Genomic DNA, 23,748 nt, shown 5'->3' with positions numbered 1-23,748 from the left:
ACGTCCTTGTGTGCACCCCGAGGCCCCTGCTCTGGTCCCCCTCTGTGGGCCACAGCTGTAACCATGTGTGTCCTGGTCTGGATTATGGGTGTGTTGGTTTAGAAGCTGGAAGGTAGCACCTTGTTCCAGAATATTCCTCTTCTCTCTGCCCTGATGACATACTATGGACTCTCCCTTTCTCTTTCCCTAAAGAAACCTGAGAAAGAGAGGGTATCGCACTGAGCAGGTAGGAGGCTAGACATTTCTAGACCTTCAGCTTGACTAGTTCTAGTCACCTATTTTCTATTCCCGGTTTGGTTCACTGGGAAAAAAATCCTGCAAAGTTGTCCTCAGCCAGGCATTTTCGGACCAAGTTTGAATTTGTGAACCTTCTTTTTCTGTTCTGTAAAGATGAAGAGGCGAGTGAGAACATATGGATGAGAGAGGTGGGCCTTGCTCTCCCTGGACCGGACTGAACTTTAAAACTTCTCTAGTAAGTAAACAACACTGGGCCCCACACTTTGCTTAACCCTGGTAGCTGGTCATCAGCCTCTGACCTCAGTCCTCCTCTCCTCACCAGCCCCTCCCCCGCCCTCACCTCTGGAACCTCAGATTTAGAGGAAAGAGCCAGTTTTCAGAGGGATTGCCTCGGCCACACTACCTCCACCTGCCCAGCCCGTGGAAGATTAGCGACCATGTTTTCCAGTGGGATAGGAACTGCTGCTGCTGCTGGAAGAAGGTAAGAGGGGCAAGCTTGGCCTTTGCAGGCTCTCACGGGTTCCTGACCTCGGAAGGACCCTCGAGAATGATCTCCACACCTTTGAGAAGACCAGGCCCTCTCCCAGGTGGTTACAATCAAAGACAGCTTGTTTGCAGGACGTCATTCCGAGCGCCCTCCCTCCGCCCCCTCCTGGGGTAAGGCCTTTCCCTAAGCCACACCTTGGGTTCTTAGCCCAAGAAGCCAAGGGACCTCTTCTTTCCCTTGAAGGTGCTGCACCGGTCCCAGCCCTCACAGTGGTCCCGAGACCCTCCGAGGGGAACTCCGGGCCCGCCGGGCCTCTAAAATCCTGCGAGTTTAATCTCCTAACTCCCTTTTGGTTCTTCCTTCTGTTTGGATGCCCCTCTCCGAGATTTCAGTGACCTTTGACGAAAGGGCTGCAGCCCTGTTCTCTCCTCCCTCCACACCACACACATTCCCTCCCTGATCTGGTTTGGGGAACAGAAGCAACAAGATGGAAGATGAATGGCAAGATTCTATCTCTGCTTCCCCCACTTCTCCCCCACCCCCCCGCCTCCCATCTTTCCCTCAGCGCCTCCACTCTTCTCCCATTCTGGGCCTCTGTTCTGCAAACAGCTATGGAGTTGGCCTCAGATCACACACAAGCAAGTACCCCTCAGCGGCCCCCAGCTTCCCGCCAGTCCCCTACTTGCCCAGTAGACCTCCCCAACACATCTTTCCTGCCCTGCCAGCTGTCTTTTCTTAGAAGACCTGGTACCACATAGAGACTCCCTTTTCCAGACCCAGGGACTCAAGCCTGCTAGAGGAAGCCCTGGCCCAGCCAGTCTTATCTATAAAACACAAGAGAATTCATCTCTGGGTTTGCTTACTTGGATGTCCCCATTCTAATTTGCCAATCTTGTGATCTCATTAAAAAAAAACAACAACTAGAGGCTCAGTGCACGAAATCGTGCACAGGTAGGGTCTGGCCAGCCCACCCCAATCAGGGATGATCGTGCCGTGCTGGGCGGGGGGGTGGAGGGGGAGCCTACTGGAGGTTGGCCGGTCGGCCCCACCCCAATTGGGGTGGGGAGGTGATTGGGGATGGGCGCAGCTGGGGGGAGGGGCCAGGGGTGGTTGGCAGGTCGGCCCCGCCCCCTGGTCAAACTCCCAGTCGATCTCCCGGTCAAGGGGACAATTTGCATATTAGCCTTTTATTATATAGGATTAGTCTCATTTACCTTTAGTGAACCCATGTTGGAAGCTATTAAGATTCCCAGGCAACAGACAATTATGAGGCTTGAACTAAGGTAATGAGAGAGCAAGGAGAAGAATTAATCGAATCTAGATCTGACTAAATGAGGAGAGTGGGAGGGAGGAATCAGGGTGACGCCCAGGTTTTGGGATTGGACCACAGGGTGTGCGAGGGTCCCATCTGCTGAGTTGGAGGACACAGAAGAAGAAGCAGGGTTGTGGTTGCATTTCATTAAGGAATATGCAGGGCATCCAAGTGGGGTTATCTAGCACACAATGGGGCTGGAGCTGCGAATGTGGGAGTCTTTAGCACATAGAGTACCCTTGCCCACTCATTCCTTCTTATCCCTCGTGTGTTAGTGAAGTCTCTCTGCTGTATCAGTGAAAACCCTTCCACTCCTTTTCCATCCAGGTTAAATCCCCAACACAGCTCTGTAAGTGGCTCTCACTGCTACCCTCCTCCTTCCTTGGGCACTAACGTTTCCTGCCTATTTTTCATGCGTGCACATCCCATCTCACCACTGGAAGCTCAGCATTCTTTATTTCTAATAACCATCCGTTGCTTCAGTGGTTGATTCCAATTTCAACATGAACTATCCACTTGTAGGGAATCCAGGACTGGACTTGTCCTGGGCCCTTGTATTTTACAAAGTCCAAGGTCCAATGGTGGTTTGGCATCCTATGCTTTACTGGGGCATGTCTGTGATGGGCAGTGGGATAGAGGGTCATCCAGCCTAGCTTAACTTAGCTTTCTGTCCCCCTATAGGAGGGTGTGTCTTCTCTCCTTGCTGCTCCTTGGCCTCTGGGGCTGTGTGACCTGCCACTGGAGCCCTGTGGAGGACATCTGCACAGCCAAGCCTCGGGACATCCCTGTGAATCCCATGTGCATTTACCGTACCCCAGAGAAGAAGGCCCCTGAGGAGGAGGGCTCAGACCAGAAGATCCCCGAGGCCGTCAACCGGCGGGTCTGGGAACTGTCCAAGGCCAATTCCCGCTTTGCCACTGCCTTCTATCAGCATCTGGCAGACTCCAAGAATGACAATGACAACATTTTCCTGTCGCCCCTGAGTATCTCCACAGCTTTTGCTATGACCAAGCTGGGAGCCTGTGACAACACCCTCAAGGAGCTGATGGAGGTACAATCCAGGGCCCTTCTGCCCGGCTCCTTACTATGTGTCTTGGTCTAGAGCCCTTTGGAGGATGTAGGTGCTATCCCAGTCTCTCTGTGTTTCTTTTCCCTTTTATCCTTCCTACCTTTATTCTTCTTTCATCCATGCGTTCATTTAGAAAACAGGAGCTGAGCATTTATGCTGTACCTGAAGGAGCTCACAACTGAGGTGGCTCTTGGTCAGGGACCAACAGCACCATGCTCACAACCCGTGGCAACACCGGACCCACCACCATTTTCTTTTGGCTTCTACAGGTTTTTAAGTTTGATACTATCTCCGAGAAAACATCGGACCAGATCCACTTCTTCTTTGCCAAACTGAACTGCCGACTCTATCGGAAAGCCAACAAATCCTCTGAGTTGGTATCAGCCAATCGCCTCTTTGGAGACAAATCCCTTACTTTCAATGAAACCTACCAGGACATCAGTGAGGTGGTATATGGAGCCAAGCTCCAGCCCCTGGACTTCAAGGTGAGTTACACATGTTATTCCTGACCTTAGAGTTCTTCCTCTTCACTAAGGGATTGAGATAGAGAAGCAGGATCCAAATTAACACTGCTATGCTAGTTAGAGGCAGGTGGAGGGGCACTGTAAGTCACAACCCCTGGAACACTTACTCTTGCTTAAAACCCGAGAAGTCAATGGTGTCTATGGATTGTAGTGGAAGCTCTAAAAAAGTAGTACAAGTAATAAATTCTTCATTTCCTCTACCAAGTTCACATATATACCCAAAGCTATTCTGGAGATGCCGGTCCTACCAGAGACCTTATTTAATTCAATGTTTTAAAGTTATCATGGTCAAAATTGGCATGTGGTGCATGTTATGTTCTCCTCTTGGAGGTTCACGAAGCACCAGAGGTATTAAGTGTCTGAGAAGTCTAGCGACTTTAATTCAAGCAGCATTTCTTAGGCATTTTTGACCTCCCCCCACTGCCCCATCACTCATTAGCTTCCCACAGAACATGTTTTGGAAACCTGAACTCTTGTGAGTTCATGGCACTGTACTAGATATGTGAGGTTTCCCAATCTGGGTTAGAGTGATGGCTTAACCACATGGTGGGAAAGGACAGAGGGATGAAGGATAAAATAAAATGCTGCATGGGGAAATGGAGAAGATGGTTGAATAGCACAGGTGGGTAGGTTTGTTTCCTGTTGTCCTTAGGAAAATCCAGAGCCATCCAGAGTGACCATCAACCAGTGGATATCCAATAAGACCGAAGGACGTATCACTGACGTCATTCCCCAGGATGCTATTAACGAGCTCACTGTCCTGGTGCTGGTCAACACCATTTACTTCAAGGTAAATGACCTTGGTAAACTGACCTCTGACTTGCAGAGGCCCTGTGATTTGATTGTGCAGATGGCCTTATCTTTCTCAGAGAGTCAAAAATTCTGAAGATTGTTCCAAATTAATTATGTTTGGGGAGAAGGATGGGGTGCGGGTGGTGAGAATAAACAGTTTCCTGACACAGTCAGGATGGTCACCCGTTGAAGGTGGGTAGAATTGTGGCACATTTGCCCATCCTGGGTCGTGCTCCATATGCATTCCCCCTCCTCCACAGGCGTTTAGCCCAGGGGTTTAGCCAGTCAACTGCTGTGGCCAACCACTCCGTTGCCTGGGGTTTCCTTCTCTCCAAGAGTAGAGTAGGTTGCATTTCCATAGGGTCTATTGCCCTTGACTGTTTAGGGAACACTTTGCCGTTCATTAGCCCTCCTGATCCTCCTAACATCACAAATGTGACCTTGGACTTCTCAGACAGGTTACGTAGTATAAATCAAGACTCTTTGGTCTTGACTGCATGAACTTGGCCTCGCTACCTGTGACCTTTCTCTGTCCCAATTTCTGCATCTGTAAAATGCTGGTAATGATATACCATAATTGCATTACTGAGGGGACTAAGTTGATGCATGTAAAATGCTTGGAGTAATGCCCTGCACACAATGAACGCCCTACAAATACTAGTGATCACCAGCTCCAAATGTTACAGAAGAAGGCCCACTGCTCAGAGTTAAGTTAAATGACTTGTCCCTAAATTAAAGAACCAGAAGATAACAGGGATGGTCATTAAACTTCAAAGGAGTGTCTTGTATCTCCTCCCTTTGACTAAGAACTTGGACAGGATGCACCCTCTGCCTGGCAGGGCTCCTGGATAACCCCCTGGGGTTATTGTGTGTGTGTGTGTGTGTGTGGCCTGTATTCACTCGGCAGAGCCCAGCATTTTGGATGATGGCCTTGGAAAAAGAGGCCGATGGGAGAAAGAAAGCAAAAAGCAATTCGATTTAAACTCGAGAGACTTGTGAAGAGGCCAGTAAGTTTTTCTTGGTTTTAGCTTTTACTTTTCTTATTATAAAAGCAAATAGTCAATCACTGCTAAAAATCTGGGAAATACACAGAAAGTTCACAGAAAGAAAACACTCTGACATACTAGTCATAATTCATCTTTTCACGCAGACCCCTCTAGTCATTTTTCCTAATAATTATACGTACAAGTTAACATAACAAAATGTGCATATGCCCATGTCAGGATCCTCCTGGTCTTCTTGCTTTGTGATTTTTCCACCTGGCGTCTTCTTCCAGGGCCTATGGAAGTCGAAGTTCAGCCCTGAAAACACAAGGTCAGAACCTTTCCACAAGGCCGATGGGCAGTCGTGCTCGGCATCCATGATGTACCAGGAGGGCAAGTTCCGCTATCGGCGCGTGGCAGAAGGCACCCAGGTGCTCGAGTTGCCTTTCAAGGGTGATGACATCACCATGGTGCTCATCCTGCCCAAGCTTGAGAAGAGCCTGGCCAAGGTGGAGCAGGAGCTCACCCCAGAGGTGCTGCAGGAGTGGCTGGACGAGCTGGCGGAGACGATGCTGGTGGTCCACATGCCCCGCTTCCGCATCGAGGACAGCTTCAGTGTGAAGGAGAAGCTGCAGGACATGGGCCTTGTGGACCTGTTCAGCCCGGAGAAATCCAAGCTCCCAGGTTAGTGGAGAAAAAAGACTTTACGCCTTCCTCTGCCCCCAAGGGGGTCTGACCAAAGGTGGAAGAATGGGAGGGATGCCCTAACCGGTTTGGCTCAGTGGATAGAGTGTTGGCCTGCGGACTGAAGGGTCCCAGGTTCGACTCCGGTCAAGGGCATGTACCTTGGTTGCGGGCACATCCCCAGTAAGGGGTGTGCAGGAGGCAGTGGATCGATGTTTCTCTCTATCCCTCTCCCTTCCTCTCTGTAAAAAATCAATAAAATATATTTAAAAAAAGAGAAAAGAATGGGAGGGAGAGTAAAAAAGAGCCACAGGTGGGACACCTGGGTCTAATCCAGTTCTACTGTGAACTCAGGGAACTCCCTTTTCCTCTCCAGGCCTCAGCTTTCTCTTCTGGAAAAGCGGGAGGTAGCTCTTGGTTCTCCTTGGGCCAGCTGGCACGGGAACCCTTTGAGTCTGTCACTGATAGAGGAGATGAGACCAGGTAGAGAAGAACTTGGAAAGGCATCAAATTCAGAGCAGAGATAGATCTGATGAAGAGGTGGGGATATCTGGGTCCCACAACATGGGGGTAGCTGACATCTGGTAACCCTTCACCTGCTATTCCAAAGGGCTCATGTGTTTCCCTCAAGGTCACTTGGACAGCCAAACCTTTCAGCTTACAATGTTAGGTAACTGGATTGACCTTTAATGGGCTATCTTTAAACGAGGTCTGAAAACCAATCCCTCTCTTAAAAATGTTGTCAGACTGGAAAGACATTCCTACCAGATAGAGTTTTTCTTTAAGAACAGAGCCCCTTCCCTCCCCCCCCCCCCCCCGGCTTCCCCCACCAAGGACTGAAGCATGAGACTCAATTCACAGAGCCAGGCTGAGAAGCCCTGCTTACGTTCTTCCTGTTACCATACATGGTATTTTGAGGGTGGCATTAGGTGAGGATCCAGAATGGCTTCCTATTTTCCAAAAAAGCCCCAAAGGGCCTCTTAACGAATCTGGATTCCTTTCTCCCATGTCACAGAGCCTTCTCTGGTCTTCCTTGTAGGTATTGTTGCTGGAGGCCGGGACGACCTCTTCGTCTCAGACGCATTCCATAAGGCATTTCTTGAGGTGAGTACACCTCCCTTTGCTCTCTCTTCTGCTTTTGTTATTCCCATGCTGTTTTATTATTCATTCATCAATATCTCCTGTGATTTGTAACTTTGGAGTTCTTGTTTCACTGGCTGTCCTAGTATAGCTAGCAGATGCTTGAACTGCCCCCTCCTTGGGAGGCCAGCTACAACACAGCCCTGCCCTGAAGCCCTGGGGTCTCATTGTTCCAACCTCCCTTCCTGTGTCTCTCCTGAAGCAGATGAAACAGGGACACAAACATCAAGGGAAAGGAGCCAGCAGAGGATTATCATGAAGAGGCACAGACAGTTTTAGTGATATTCTGGGTCCCCAAGTACCATTTTCCAAAGGCATCTCCCTCTAGACTGGTGGCGATTCTGCTTATCAGCAAATTCAAATACCATTGTTTCAGTCTATTACTCCAAGAAAACTCATCTCCTCCAGCCAGAGGGTCCTCCTCTTTTCATAGGCCCTAGGTCCTGAGTGGTTGCTTGGGGTACTTATATCTGGGAGCCTGATGCTCCAAGAGTGAAACTATTTCAACGTTAGAGCTCTGATCTTGAGTCAAAATCTCTTTTAGCATCAAGTACAACATAATTCCCTTGAAATACCATGTACCATGTGCCAGCCAGGAATGTAATAACCTTGTCTCCACTCAGATTTCTGGCTCAGCAGTTATCTGAGGATCCGGCTAAAGGCTTGGATGAATCCTAATGCCTACATACACTAGGTGGAAGAATGAGGAACAGTAGGGTTCCAGATGGAACCCCAGCTGACACAAAGGCACTTTTCACTGGGTGGCAGATAGCGCTTGGAGGAATGGCTGTGTCTATGCGTGACGTCCCTGTGTCCAAGGAACTGCAGAGCAGCTAACGCAGCAGTTTGTTTCCTGTTTGATCTGCAGGTGAATGAGGAAGGCAGTGAAGCAGCAGCTAGTACCGCCATCGTGATTGCTGGCCGTTCGCTGAACCCCAACAGGGTGATCTTCAAGGCCAACAGGCCCTTCCTGGTTCTTATAAGGGAAGTTGCTCTGAACACTATCATCTTCATGGGCAGAGTAGCCAACCCTTGTGTGAACTAGAGGGTTCGTATTCCTTGCACCTCCTCCTATTTGGTTTGTGAACAGAGGTAAAAATAAATACAATTACTCCCATCTCACCAGTATGAATGGACATTGCCACCTGAAATGAAGACAAGGGAGGGAGAAACTGCTAGACATGCTATTGGGCATTTGGTAAAATGATGATTTTACTTGCTACCAGTGAACACATCTGGGTAAAGAGAGTGAAGGATGTGTGACTGCATCATCCTGAAAGATGGTAGGCATCCCTGAAGGGCAGGGGGGGCTTGATATCTCGGTATTCCCACCTTACAAAAAAAATCCCCCAATTTAAAACGCGTTAATCTCTATATACAGAAAAACAGAGACTCAAATCTGAGTATTAAACCATTTAATTCTCAAACCACTCACATGCATAATGTTCTTTAACACAGTGTTAAAATAAAGAGGAAAATGTATTTTTATACAGATTTTCAAGTATACATTAATAGACTTTTCAGATTACTAACCAAGTTGTTAAGATTTCATTCACATTGTTCTTAAAGCTGTCCAACGAGAAAGCTTTTGCTAAGCTGCTTTAAATATGTTCATATAAACCCATCTCTTCACTCTTTCTTGGAATCTCCCGCCCCCAACCCGAGTCTCCGCCCACCCTCCTGCCCTCCCCCCTCCCCGACACAACAGGGCTCCTGGGCTCTAGGAGGCATGCAACCCCACCAAGAAAGACTGGCTTGTCATCAGGGGAAGGACAGAACCTACAGGAGGAGAGGCTGAGCACACCTGTCAAATTAAGGGCGAGAACACCTTAGAAATGACACAAGTCAGACTCATATCTTACAGCCTTTGCATTTTCACTTGACTTTCTAATGAAAAAAAATCTCAGCCTCCCACAAAACAACCCAGAAGTTTCTGATAGTTTGGTAGCTGAGAAAATAACTTAATATTGGGTACTTTCCCCAGTGAAACTTCTAAAATCAGAGTAGGCATTTTGAACTTGTTCATTTTGGTTGTTTCATTTTCCTTTGGCTGGGGGTGGGGACAGCTTAAAAATGGATGTTATTATTTGTGTTTACATTAAGGAATTTGGTTAATTTCACAGGGTCTGGCAAAAGAGTTCTCCCTCCTCAACTCTCCTCCTGAAGTAATCTGGCTTTAGGGCTGGAAACAGCCACTCTCCTTAGGAATTAAAGTGCATTTTTTCAGTAAAAAGGGGTGTGTGGGGGTGTGGTTTACACTTAAGTGATAATGATTAAAAGAGGGTGGGGTGAGAGGAAATCCTATTCCTATATATAGGTATTTATAATTAAGGTCATAATAAAAATCAATACTCTCTAAGGAAATAAGATGCGCAAACCAGCCCGGCACCCTCTGAAGTGCAAGGGCACTAGCCTGGCTCTCTGACTTGTCTGAGGCATCTGTAAGCGACCTGGAGTAATCGCTGCAGATGAAAGACACAAACCACAAGGTTTAGTTTTTTCAAAGGGAAAAAACAGACTGGTAGGTCCTTATAGTTAAAAACGACCTCATTCCCTTTCAGGGATAACAGCATTTTAGAAACTGATTGTCTGTTTTAATATGAATCCTTGATTAGCAAGTTGTGAAAAAATGTTAGATAAGTGTGTTGCTTACAAATATTACGGTAGCCTTTAAAAACTCCGGCGGAGGGGGCATTGTAGGTGCTTGCTATCAATCAGTATCAGCCGAGGGGAAGTGAAACTTCCCTGTAATCTCCTTATTTGATAGCTACCACTGACTATTTTCCTTTAAACCCTTTACTATTTCTTGGGGGACAATCCCAAGAGTTTTCCAAAGAGAACTAAGTGCTACATCATTAGCTGTACGCAGAAGTGATGGCTCAAAATGAGGGGGAATTGTCCTGGAGTCTGGCCTCTGAGTCCAGTGTGATCTGCTTTTCACAGTGACCAGTGGGAAGGCACAATGCCAGGGACAGTGGGTGGGGACAGCGTCACCCACCAGATAAGCACCATAGAGAACAGATTTCTTTCAGACCACGTCCATCTGACAGAAACCGAGTTTTGGCTACATGACTCTTCTGTCTGAACCCTCAGTCTTCTCTCCTTCTCTCCCAATGTACTTTTCCCTTTCCTCACGTATGCTGAACTGCCCCAGACTGAGAGTTCTGATTTTCAGATTTCTGAAAGGAGAAGCCCTTGGTTCCTGACTGAACTGGCAGTGCTCTTTAAGGTCTGCCATGAGATCACAAAAAAATGCAACAGGCTCAACCTGTGAACAGACCACAGCAGATGAACAGTGAGCGGCTGGGGCAGAACACATTGCTTCTGCCTAGAGTTGGGGAATGTCTTACTTTTGTTGAGAGGAGGGGGATGGGGCAGGTGGTGAAACTGTGGTCAGACTAGCCTCTGGTTAGCTGCTTCCAAAAGGACTTCTTAGAGGTTTAAAGGACTTCTTAGAGGTTTCAAAGGAATCAGCAAGCTGACCCAGGAGGGCAGAAGAACTTGACAGAACTTCACAGTCCTGATAGGGAATGTTTTGTTTCTTGCTTAAAATATAGTACAAGTTCATAAATATATATATTTTTTATCATCACTTCCCTATCCTCTTCCACTCTCCCCACTCCCAATCTTAAAATCCAGTGCGGCATGATTTGCATAAAGTTCAACAACGTTTCACAGTACTCCACAATGCTCTTCAGTAGGAGAACCCCATGGCTCACTCTCCCGATGCAGACAAGTCCCAAAGGCTGCCGCTTTCCAATTCCACCCAGCATCAGGAAGCCTTCACACGTTTTCTAAGGCATAGGAGGCATTTTCTCTAAGTGACATTGCAGCATTTGCATGCTAAGCAAATAGCCAGGCCTTAATGTTACTGTAATGAAATTTCATAGCCTGATGCTAATTCAGTCCTCTGCACTAACCAGTCTTTCCTTTTTGACCCACTTTTTCTTCTCAAATGCACCAGCTATTTGAAATTTAAATGGTCAGTTATTTGTAGGCAATATATGAACGAATTTCTATGGTGCTCAGAATTCTCTCAGGAGAGAGTCCATTGTGTTGAACCTGCTCTGAAACACAAATTGCTTTCATGAATTAGAAATTACTGGGTAGCTCCTTGGTTTGAACAGTGGCTCTCACTTTTTATGGGAAATCAAACAGTTCCCCCCTTCCATTACCATGTGTGAGGCTGCCATGGGCAGGTATCTTTACTACCTGGGGTGGAAAGAAGGAAAGATATGAAACCTCATTTGGGAATTACTGGATTAGGTCTTTGACATCCTGGAACAAAGATGCTAAAATGATTATTTCACATTTCTTATAAAATTCAGAAACATTTAAACCTTAGCTAGTGCATTTCATTCACAAAGAAGGAAAAATGAAAGTCACTTTACATAGAAATCCTACATAGAAGACAGCCAAGAGACAACCGAATGCATCACCCCAGAAAGGAGCCTTTTCTCTCCACTGACTTTAACAATGCTTCTCAGTTACTTTACAAATAGAGGTCACCCTAGGTGGCGTGGTTTGGCTCTTTTAATAAGGTCAAGGGTTCTATTTTAGGTAGCAGAACTGAGAAACCTCCACTCAAATCACCAATGTAAAGGAAAGTGGGTTATAGAGATCAGACTTTGAAAATATGCTTTGTTTACTAATGCAGACTTTGTATCTGGTATAGAGAGGAATGGAATGGATGGCAACATCTCTCTCCAGAATGACTCTGAGGACAAATGGACGATCTATTGTAACGCGTGAGTCTTAGCCCACCCACCATAAGCTTTAAACTCAGAGCCACGCCTCGGGTATCAATAAAGGTATCTGATGAGGGAGGTCTACGGGCCGAGGTCAACTGGCTCTGAACTAGAAAGCAGTAAGGCCAGTGTTCACCCAAGTCACAGGGAAGAAACGGAAGACTCCATGCTTCCTCACAATTCACAGATTTAACATGCCTCAAAGGAATAATCTAGGTGTTTCTCACTGTTGTATTTGTTCTGTTTTTAAGGAAATCACTTTAGCTGTACTGGCTGCACCATTAACAGTAAATTACTGACTTTACATAAGACTGTACCTTAAGCATGTGGTATAGCAAAACAGCTGGGGACTGGCCTAGGACAGAATCTGGGCCCACACAAAAGACAAGCCACAGGTGAGATTTTTCCTAAGCAGGAGTTAATTCCTGAGTCCAGGATATCAGCCTGGCTTATACACTGACAATTATTTTACAGTTATACAAAAAATAGCTGTGGTGAATAGATTCACATTGATTTTACTGCCTCATCTCCTACAGGATTCATACTGTATTCAGTTGTCACCTATGAGTATGCTTGTCTAATTATTTGAAATTTCACACTGTCGGTATCATCACTTGTCCTACTCAGTTACTGGGTAAATGAATATTTATTAGCTGGTACCTAAAACAAAGAAGCCAACTTCTAAAAATATGAAAATGGATCACTCTCTCTCATCTTCACTCCTAATTAGACATTAGGACCAGCCAGTGCATTAGAAAGAAAAGGCGGAAGCATTCCAGGGTACCTATTAAAGGGCCAGTGGTCATTCCCCAGCTGTAACAGATGTTCCAAGGGGAGGTGACCTGATGTGGCTCGGTGTACCAGTGCCCCAAACAGCTGGACTTCAAGATTAGGTGGCCTGCCTAGTGGTATTTTACTACTAAAACTACATTTTCTGACACCCACAACATTCAAGTGAGGCCATCCTGACTATTATAACAGTACCGGCATTAAAAACAGGAACATCTCTCTTTGGAGTGACAAAAAAGCAAAACAGGCCATCCAGAAAGCCATGTAATCCTCACCTCCATGTCAAGATATTGGCAGAAGGCTCATTACCAGGAAAATATGGTTTTTATTCCAGTCCCCCCAAAATGGACTGCAAATGGCAACTGAAAACAACAACAACGCAGGATTCAAACACATTTTTCACATCATTAAAAGGAGTTGGGTGCATCTTAGAAAACAACAGAAATGCTCCACTTCCACTGACTACTCTTGCCAAATAGAAGCCGGCGGATAAAAAGCACTACCCCAAGTGTTCTGACACTTGGATCTGGGCAACAGAACAAACATTAACATCTAACTTGACAAGGAGAACGGGATCTGGCAGCCTCTCTATTTTGGGTCTGGCTTTCCTTTGCTTGCTACAGAAAGCTACACTCTTTCTTCAGCCAAGTGCTCAGAGGTAGAGGAGCTGAAGTGAGTACAAGAGAGAATGGCGGGGACAGTGGCTGAGGAATCCAGCCTCCTGCCGAAGGGGTTGCGGGGCAACCTTGGAATATGCTCAGTCTTTAATGGGAGGTAGTGTACATTGACTCATCTGCCTTCATCAGACACCTTTTTCTCATGTACATACATGAAATCACATACACGGAGCTGGCCACTCACAACAATATTGCAACTTGCAGCAGCAGCACGCCTATCCTAACAGCTGCTTTCAGTCTCAATTTTATACTGTACCCCAGCTCTTCTCAGGTAGATGCAAGCCAAATCGGTTACTTTGAGGTCCCTCCTTTTGCCAGGCTTTTAAACATACATTTCACTTTAGCACCTACATCTTTATCTCTGAAGAATAGCTGCACTAAGTGGGTGCAATGTGTTATAACATCTTTATAAATAGAAAGTGCGAGAAATCATTTTCTTAGCCAAAGTACAAACAAAGCAACAAAAAGCTCTCATAGCTTACTGTGCCAAGAATGAGATTTTTAGAATCAACGATACAACTAACAAAATGCTTCTAATGCTACCAAGGTCATAGTTGACGAGTAAATATTTATAAACATACATTTATGAAAAAAGATATTAAGAAAATAGCCAAACTTCCCACAAGTTACTTGCATGAACTCTCTTTAGTATACCACTCTGTATTCAATGCACATGCATATACAAGTGAATTATATTAGTGTTATTTTTATTGGGCCAGTTTTCCAAAAAGAAAACAGGCTCATTTTTTAAAACTTCAAGTTACATGATTTAAAATCATTTTTTGTAAAAATATTACAAATACCATAAAAATTCTAAAAGCTCTGCTGTCTGGCTGACAGCCAATCTAGAGGTGACTTCAGTCACACTCAGCGCCCCGTTTCAGCATCGTGGCTTTCAGAGGAAACACATTTAAGCTCTGTTCCCTGTGTTGTAATTCTGTTTTTGCAGTGGTTCTTAAAGAACCACTAGAGTTAGGATTCTGTTACCTTATGGGAAACTCAGTAGATCGCCTTCTCATGACATAAATATCTGCTTTAAGATGCAGCTACCAGCAGAAATCTAAACCCTTAAGGAATTTCTACTCACTCGGGTTGTTGTGATTGGCTTGAAATGGTCTAGACTTGTGATGCTGAAAAAAAAGAACAAATATTTTGTCAATCTACAAATTCCCTTTCTTCTCTGTTCTCTTTTGCAATTCAAAACCACAGTACTGAGTTTCATCTAACCATCAGATGATTTCAAATTTAAGAGTCACCGAGAGCCTAGAGAAGGGCCCGGAGAGCTAGAAAATCCAGACCGAGAGACACCGCCATAGATTACCATGAGTTTTCATTCCCTGGAAATCTTTTCAAAAGCTTTCTCTATCACCAAGAGCAGACTTTGAGTGGAAATGTGGATCAAAAAGAATATGTTAAGGCTCCTTTATTTTTCTTCATTAAAATCTGCCCCAATCTTTGCATGATAAAATCGAATTAATCTTGATGCCTAAATGCCTCCAAGCATGCCATCCCAGCCTATCCAAAGTCTTCTCTTTCCCTTCCCAGCATTCTGTAGGGCCCTAAACTAACTCTTCAGCCCTGGGTGTTCCTTTTACTCTTGTATTTGCAATTCCTGAGGTCTGACCTAAGGACAGAGATCCCTTTACTGTATGGTAATTGGGGTGACCAACTAGAACCCCTCACAGCTAACTTCAGGGATCCACTGCACAAGGAATGGATGGATAATCCCAAACCTTTCTTCTCTTAGAAAGTGTATTGACTTGAGAATGATCATTTTGTTGCAGAATTTATTCTCCCCCTTTATTTCTTGTGATGGCAGTTAGAGTCTAATTATTATTAGCCAGCAGGAGTTAAAATAAAGCATCCTAAATCTAACAAAACTTCAATGATCTGTTATTTCAGATAAGAGAGGTTGGCAGCAACTGGTAACTTTAAAGGATTAACAAAATGTAAAATTGGGCAATAGATTTTCCTTATGAAAGGTAATAAAAGTGGGACGAACCTACTCATCTCCTAGCACAAAACTGAGCCAGAGCAGGTGGGTGGCAGTGATGATGGGATTAGGATACATAGGCAAAACTTCCGATTATTTCAAGAATATGGTCCTCTAGCCACTCAACAGAAACTCCTGTTGAAAGAAATTTAGTAGCCACATAAATTTCCCATGCCACAGGAGTTTTCACCTACCTGTAAACTTAAAATACAGCTGATACCTCAAGTTCTGTAACAGTAAGCTCTTTACGCCCTCAGGAGTAGCTCTGTCTCGGCATGTACAGTTTCTGTGGCTTCACAAAACAAAGAACCGGGCAAAGGCTCACAAGTTGGAACAAGAGAAAAAAAAACGGACATGTTGCTGTAAGATAAACGAAACTCAGGGGCAGGTAGATAATGAAATCTGTTGCAGGTATGTGTCTCATTCTCCTTCTAGCTCCTTTACTGGCCAATGCCAGACATAATAAATGGTGTCTATGGCACAAACAATGGACCTAAATGAAGGAACAGAGAAGAGTCAACACCAGTAAAAAAACACTGAATGCTGCCTATAACAGATTAAGGACGGGCCCCAATCCTTGAGAAAACTTCCATCAAGTGGGAAGGTATTTCCTGTCCCCATGAATCTGGGCTGACCAGTGACTTCTTTGACCAATACTGTATGGTGGTGACCCTGGCCTTTAACAGGATGCCACCTCCTACCCAGCCTCTTGGAGGCCTGAGCTGCCATTCTGAATGAGTCTGACTACCCTGATGGAGAGACCACATAGAGTTGCTGAGACACCAGCGAGGGAGAGGAGGCTTGCTGAACCATCCTGCGAAGGTGGAGGCATGTGGGTGAGGTTGTCGTGGACACTCCAGGCCAGTCCAACCATTTACTGAATACTATCAAGTGACCTGACTCGGCACCACAGGGAGCAAGATGAGCATGTCCTGAATTTCTGATCCACAACATCATGAGAGATCTACAATAGTAGTTGTTTTAAGTCACTGAAGGTTCGGGTAGTCTGTTACACAGCAACAGATATCTGGAATGCTAGCTTTCATTTTCTGCCTTGGTAGTAACTCATTCACACATTCACCACTAGACCTACTAAATGGGTGACTCTTGAAATCAGTGGGCAATATTCCTAGAAAATGTTCACCATTCAACATCTGCTCAGAGATCAACTGCATTATCTTTTGAAGAGATCTTCCAATCACATATTCTTGAATTAACAGTTCACTATAAGCAGTACTGTTACTGGCTATTGCATATTTCAGTTCATCCCAACCCTTATCATTAAACAGTCAACATGATAGAGTGAAGATAGTTTGGACTCTGGGATCAAATTGGTAAATACTGGCTGTGCAATTTATCCATGGTGTGACCTTGGGCTCATCAGTTTCCTCATCTATACAGTGTGGTATGATTATACCTATTAAAGGCAATATAGTCTTTTAAGAGTATCAACTCTCGTATGAGACCACCAGGGTCAATCTGTGTCTCGGTTTTTTCCTCTCTAAAGTGAAAATAATAACAGTATCTACCCTAATAGGATTGTCACAGGATTAGAAGAGTTAATCAATAAGCACAACTGTGCACGTAGTAAGCGTTCAAAAAAGTCAACTACTTTTAGTTCTTCTATTATTACTTTATAGGGTTATTTTCTTCATAGGGTTAGTTAATTCTGTCCCCTTCTTTTGGATCTTTTATCTATGCAGTAAAAAGTGCAGGTTTTAAAAAACATACATTCAGACTCCAACCAAGTGGGTTTAGGACTCTCAAGTACTATAGGAAGCCACATCTAAACTACGTCTAAGATCAATTTTGTTATACAAATTCCAAGCATATCGTCTGGTACCAAAAAGTACTTAATATTTACTTAATGGCACAGATTTGCCTGTATGCTACTTACTACTTAAGATGGTGATTTCACAGAATAGAGAAAACATTTCCCTATAAGATACTTTGATTTTTGGTATTATGGATTAATTCAGATTCTAAGATTCACAGTAATTAGTAATTAGTACTATTAAATTGTGCCGTTGCCATATGAGATGCTGCACATATATCTCTTTTAAATGGATAGTGAATTCTAGTCACTTCAATAGGACTGAGTAGACATGAAAGAAGCAAGCATTAGAAAAGTATTTTCTTTTTTTAACATAACTGCTCTGCCTTTATAATTTAGCTTTGTTGTTTAAAGCTCCCACTATTTGAGCTGGTGAGCCATTCTTAACTGTGTTAAGATGGGAGATACTTGTTAAATAAATAATGGGAAAGATGTATGGTAAGGAATTTATTTATATATGTACCCTCTGTGAAAATGTGTATTTCAAGTAATAATTGCCTTCTAAGTCATCGTTGTTCCTCACAGTTGAGGGAAAAGATAGTCTGCTTACAAAACAAAACTGGACAGTCTGTACAGATATTTTCTAAGTTTGATATCATTGTTCCCATCAATAATTATACCCTTTGGAACGTAACTAAGTCACGTGTTTCAAAGTATTAAAAATATCCAACTTTGGCTTGTTCTGAGCAAGAAAACCCACTTACTGCAAAACAAAAAGACTGGCCTTAGGAAAAGCACCACTTAAGAATAAGAAGATTGAAATCAGAGAATGAGACTAGAAAACAAAGGCAAAACAAAAAACTGATAATTACCAAAGAAGTCATAATGCTTGGCAAACTCCACTGTTTCTCATATTAAACAGATTTACATTTAAATGACATCTACTACAGACCTCAAGTAGGGATGGATGCAGATGATTCACTGATATATCCAAATCTAATTTCCTTCACAAGTCCAAAATCCCAGATTAATCAGAGTCTCAAATAGTCAGAAGAGCAACAGTCCAAAATGCCAAGAACCCACTATTACTATAAGTTTTTTAAGACAAGGCGGAACAAATGTAGGCAAATATTATCGATGAAGATTACTTATTACTAAGAGGGTGTATTATATAGAACTTACTAATCTCCAAGTTAGAGAAAGGCAACTCTAAGAATAAAATGCCTGGTGAAGAAGTGCCCTGCAGGTGGCTGGGTCACTCATCCGAACTTTGCATGTGTTATGGAGCTACACCCACAAGGTGAGAGGCAAACTCACTGGATTGCACTACAACCCTTTATTCAGACAAGCACATCTAATGCAGAGGACCATGTATTGTTTTCAAATGGGGAACAACTATATTTTCCTTTTGTAAGGAATTCTATTTTTTTTAAATTTTCCAATTTTTTCACATCTAGCATAAATAAGCTATTTGAACAGTAAGAATGAACACTCACTAAACAAATATATAATGGCCCAATATATATTCAGAAGAATTATAGTCGGTAATAGAAATTGAAAGATAGGTCTAAGAAGAATTAGCAATCTTCAGATGTTTCATTATGTTTTAAAAGATTCATTAAAAAGGGAAAAGGAAGATTTGGCTTTTCAGTACTCCACATGGAACAGAGTAAGTTTACTTGAGGAAATTAGAATGAAGATTTATAATACAGGAAAAGTTAGAGGTTTCTAATCTAGAAAAACAGTACTTTGAATAAGAATCAAACCACTTATTCCTAACAGAAATACAATTTTAATACTAGTGGGAATAAATTCACCCTTGCTATCATTATGCAAAGCAGTTCAAGTTATCTCAGAGGAATGGCAAAACTTACTTATAAAAACAATTTTTTACCGTATTTTATGTAAACATGGTAATCGTTTAACCTTACATTATGCATGGGGATTGTTTTTAAAAATTACTTGGTTATATCTATAACAACCATCCTAAACTTTAATCTACCTGCACCCTTAAGGCAAGGTCAAATCCTAAGGACTATTCTAAATGTTCTTAAAGCAATGGGAAGCATTAAGGAGCACAAGGATGGTTGTGAGAAAAGGAACTAGGAAAAGATGGCAAACTCTTTTGGGAAACATGCATATATAGCAATATGAATTAAAACCCTTTTAGACTTAGGCCGAAACCGGTTTGGCTCAGTGGATGGAGCGTCGGCCTGCGGACTGGGGGGTCCCGGGTTCGGTTCCGGTCGGGGGCATGTGCCTTGGTTGCGGGCACATCCCCGGTGGGGGTGTGCAGGAGGCAGCTGATCGATGTTTCTCTCTCATCGATGTTTCTAGCTCTCTGTCCCTCTCCTTTCCTCTCTGTGAAAAATCAATAAAATATATTTAAAAAAAAACAAAAAAAAAAACCCTTTTAGACTTAGGAATTTGTAAAAGCAAAATGGCAGGATTGACAAATTTGGGGGGTGATGCGTTCAAATTTAATTTGGAGCTGGTACACTTCTGTCACGTTCCAGACAGTAAATACTGCATTTTCAGGCTTTGCAGGCCATCGGGTCTCAACTTTGAATTGTAGTAGAAAGTAGCCATAAACAACACCTAATGAAGAGGCGTGGCCCTAGTCCACCATCACTTTTGACCAGGGGGCTGCAGTTTGTTGAACACAGACCTAATTCATAGTCCTCGGGACATACTTTACAAAGGGACAGCCTCTGAAATTTAGGAATTAACCTGACTTAATTGCTTGTTGTCCCTTCTAAATCGCAGGAACTAAAATACTTCAATATTTTCACTCTTTCCCATGAGGCATGAGTAAAGAGCCCCGCTTTCAAAGATTGAGTTCAGTAAAGACTTATCTGTTGTTCCTTAAGCAAATAAGTACACAGATAAGGAGAAGGACATGTGAGAAAGAGATAAAAACCCTGTCTGTTGTATCTGAGAGAAAAAAAACTGTCAGGATTCAAGCTCCTTCCTGACTAAATGCCTTTTCACTATGATTCAGAAGACTTTTGTCTTTGTTTAATTTAATTTCCTCTCCATTAGCCATTGCTTTCATTTCTTTAAATTAGATCTTCTAGTCAAACAAAAGGTAGTTTTTACCAGTTAAAGGAAACAAAATCAGTGTCAAGTAATAGCTAACACTTTTAAAAGTTATTTCTTGATAAAAGACTATTCAGTTATTAAGGATGAAGTTCTCTATTTCTCTCTTTGGTCAGACCACTTTCCAGCCAAGGCCAAATTTCAACTATGAAGTTCAGAGGAAAATGGTTTAATTCTATATGTTAAACCATCTTTGGAAAACCCCATTTCACAGATGTAGAGGGAACTGGAAACATAAAACAAAACAAAACACAACCACAAAAACAAACAAACACAAAACCCCACAAAAAACAAAACCACCAAAAAACAAAATAGCAAGAAAACTTCCCTTAATTGCCATCTTCCTTCGTTCTCAAGCTTTATCCTTTAGTAAGTTATTTTACATATTCAAAATTAGATTTAACCCTCTGGTACAATGAAATGGCTCTGGGGTGGTTTGCAAGTTACATAAAATAAAACTCAACTCAGTTCAGAGGTAAATATGGTTCTGAGTAAAGAGAGAACAGGTCATTAGAAAGAGCCTTTCTGCCTCAGTACAGTGTTACTGCGCACGCGAATGCTGCATTTTATACTGGTATCAGAGTTCAGAGAGAATGAAAGGTACCCCTTAGAATGAAAGAAGATGAATATATTGCTATCTCTCTTCGTTTGCTGAGAATATTGGGTAGCTCCTTTGCTATGAAGAGCCATTCAATGAATAAAAACAGGCCCAGTGTTTGCTATTTCTCGGCATTAAAGTACTTGATGATTTAGCTCTCATTGCTAATGCAGTTCCCTTCACAAGGTGAAGATTTGGTAATAATTTTCAGCATTAGCTAAAGTCATTTAGTACACCGTTAAGAGAGGTATCCTCTGTGCACACAACAATATAGCGATTCATTAATGTAGATAGAACACTACTAACTCCTATGCTCCTACATGAAGTTAGCTAAGAACTAGGGCAATGTCACAGTGAACCTGGAGAAGAATATGGATAAGTATTCAGAATAACAATATCACTCCTAGCTAAAATTGCTTTCGGAAACTTGAATTTTCCCGAACCTCCTGGCTCTAGTCTAGACCAGTGAAAAGGAGAGAACCAGCAAAGACAATTGTGCTGATGGGGTCCTAGACGACCTGGAGGCACTATTCACAGTATTAACACAGCAAAAGCTATTAGAAATGGGTGAAAAGGTGGGAACCCACCAAGCACTCATAGCATTTCCATGTCTATTAGACAGTCTCTGCTGCATTCAAAGTGTTTGCTGCCAACCCCGGATAGAGTACTGACAAATGCTGCAAAGTTTCTCTTTACAGAAATTACTGCACTTCACCTTTACAATTTGGTAATAGTTTAAAAAGCTCTATTTTCTCACTTAAAAGCTAAGGAAACTAGCAAAGCAATAACTTTCCAGCATATTACTGCTCAAACGTAGGATGGACTTAATATTTTTTTGGTAGGCTTAAAAGCTCCAGCTAAAGCAGCATATTCTGTACTTTTTACCTATTTAGTTATGGCAAGATCTGTCCGTTGAAAGCCTTGATTACCAGCTGAAATGTTTCCCTATAGATTTTAGTCTCATTTCAATTCTACTTTCTGTAGGCCACAGAGCCTAGCTGGTCCCTAAGATGGCCCTCAGCAAGAGTTTTTACCCTATCATGGTGTCCTGGTCAATGTCTTATAAAGATAAAACACAGCTCCAACACAACATTTAAGGGTAGGCTCTTAACATATGGTAGCATTATTACATTCCTATTAAAAGACACATTTCTGTTTTTCTAAAGATAAAATAACAGTTCTCTAGTGATACAGTGCAGCTGTATGTATATGTACAATTCTTAGATTGCTTAAGAATTACCCTTTGCATTTAACATCCTATCATCAAAGAAATGCCACCTTTTCTGTCCCCCTTTCCACATATCACAAAGCATTCTCAGGAAGGGAGCGCACTACTAACACAAATGGCTCACCAGTGCAGGCATGACCAGGCCTCTTCCAAATCCCTTTAACAATCATCTATGCCTCTGCACCAAGACAATTTCTTAAACCACTATGTATTTAAATACTAATCTTAACATTTTAATAATCATTAAGAGAAGCTAGAGATTTTTTGCTTTTCTATTTGCACTGTAACCTGTAAGCATCTACTTGCCTGCATCCCTTAAAAATCCGCCCTCATTCTCTGCATACAAAATTGGGCATCTAAAGCTCTACACGCTTGGTAAATTTCTCCTGACTCTCAGTGCTGGATTAAGAATCTCAGAATTACCAAAAAGGTCTCTTGAAGTTTTAAAAAATCTTAGGAATGATTAAGTAATCAAACCTGATCAAAACTGATGCCTTGATCAATTTATTGCAACATGATTGTGCCTGATGTTTTCTGGTAAATGCCCTGTACTATATTAAAAAGCAAAGCTCTTGGAGTCACCAGCAATTTGCTGATGGTTGGTTTATGAAGTACTAGGATGGCAGACATGAGACATGGATTTAGTGAGGTTCTTCTATTGGATTGAAAATATAAACTATTACTTATGTAAAAGGAAATGGAATTGTGGCTGCAATAAGAACCATAGTGTTGAATTTCTTCAATCAGAATGCTGCAGAAAAAAATGTGTTTAAAACTTCATAGAAAAGTTATCAAATAGGGAGACCTGTGGATTTAAAAATACAATCCAGGCTCATTTCACTGGAAAGGGACATTTCTGATGTATACTATTGCTGTTATGTGAAACTAGGAGCCGAAGAAAGTGGAGGAAACTTTGGTAGTCAGCCTAACACATTAATTCATCTGGACTAGAGCCATTTCCTAATATCCAAAGATATACAAGCACTGTGGTTTACAAATACTAAGCAGTAAGTTGCAGTAGGCTCTGTACTATTCCACATTTGCAAACCCAAAACTTCCCTCTGCTCCCCTCACCTCAACCCAGCACTCCAGCCCCCAAGCTTAGTGGTACCTATTGCAAACACTGCTGTCATTTCACTTCCAGCTGCCTAAAGTGCCTCAGCGGATGCTGCCTCCAGCATGGCTGTGACCGGAAACATGACAACGCAGCAGATGCCTCGTCAGGGCAAAGAGAAGTCTAACCTTTCAAAACAATAAGAAGCACCAGGATTCTTTTTTTTTTTTTCCCTTGAAATTTGAAGCTGCACATTCTGGCAGAAAGGAAGAACAGAAATTCCTCATATGGTTGGCTGGTTCCGATGACCAAGGCTCCTGCTGTGTTTTTTAGATATGGGTGAGTGACAGCCACCAGATGACATGGACCAAAGGACAATGTTCAAATGTGACTGGTAGATAAATGAGCATCTATCACTGTTTTGTTAAAAAAATTTTTTTCTTATAAAGTTAACAAACCAAGGCTGTTGATCCCTGAATTAGAAAGTTGATTTGCTTGATATTTTCCAAAGTGTGAGGTGGGAAAACGGGCGGGGGTAGAAAGCCTCTAGTGCTTCTGTG

General features: G+C 43.0%; 1 protein-coding gene across 2 annotated transcripts; it reads left to right on the top strand.

The window, feature by feature from the left end:
* The first annotated feature begins 493 nt into the window (after positions 1 to 493).
* SERPINC1 (serpin family C member 1) lies at positions 494 to 23,343 on the top strand. Of its 2 annotated transcripts, none has more exons than XR_013812961.1 (8): positions 494 to 718; positions 2,718 to 3,087; positions 3,375 to 3,590; positions 4,282 to 4,419; positions 5,698 to 6,088; positions 7,128 to 7,192; positions 8,097 to 19,385; positions 19,633 to 19,745. XR_013812961.1 is itself a non-coding variant. In XM_079761542.1 (8 exons), the coding sequence occupies exons 1-7, from the start codon at positions 675 to 677 to the stop codon at positions 8,271 to 8,273; spliced, it is 1,401 nt and encodes a 466-aa protein (XP_079617668.1). In that variant the 5' UTR covers positions 586 to 674; the 3' UTR covers positions 8,274 to 8,276; positions 23,279 to 23,343. The 2 variants fall into 2 exon arrangements, 1 of the variants encoding a protein (XP_079617668.1); XM_079761542.1 differs by lacking the exon at positions 19,633 to 19,745 and adding an exon at positions 23,279 to 23,343 and having other exon boundaries at positions 586 to 718; positions 8,097 to 8,276.
* The last annotated feature ends 405 nt before the right edge of the window (positions 23,344 to 23,748 follow it).

This window comes from Cnephaeus nilssonii (assembly GCF_951640355.1).
Source record: "Cnephaeus nilssonii genome assembly, chromosome: 21".
Taxonomy (NCBI): Eukaryota; Metazoa; Chordata; class Mammalia; order Chiroptera; family Vespertilionidae; genus Cnephaeus; species Cnephaeus nilssonii.
Note: the sequence above shows the minus strand (reverse complement) of the source record. Positions and strands in the feature narration are given on the sequence as shown.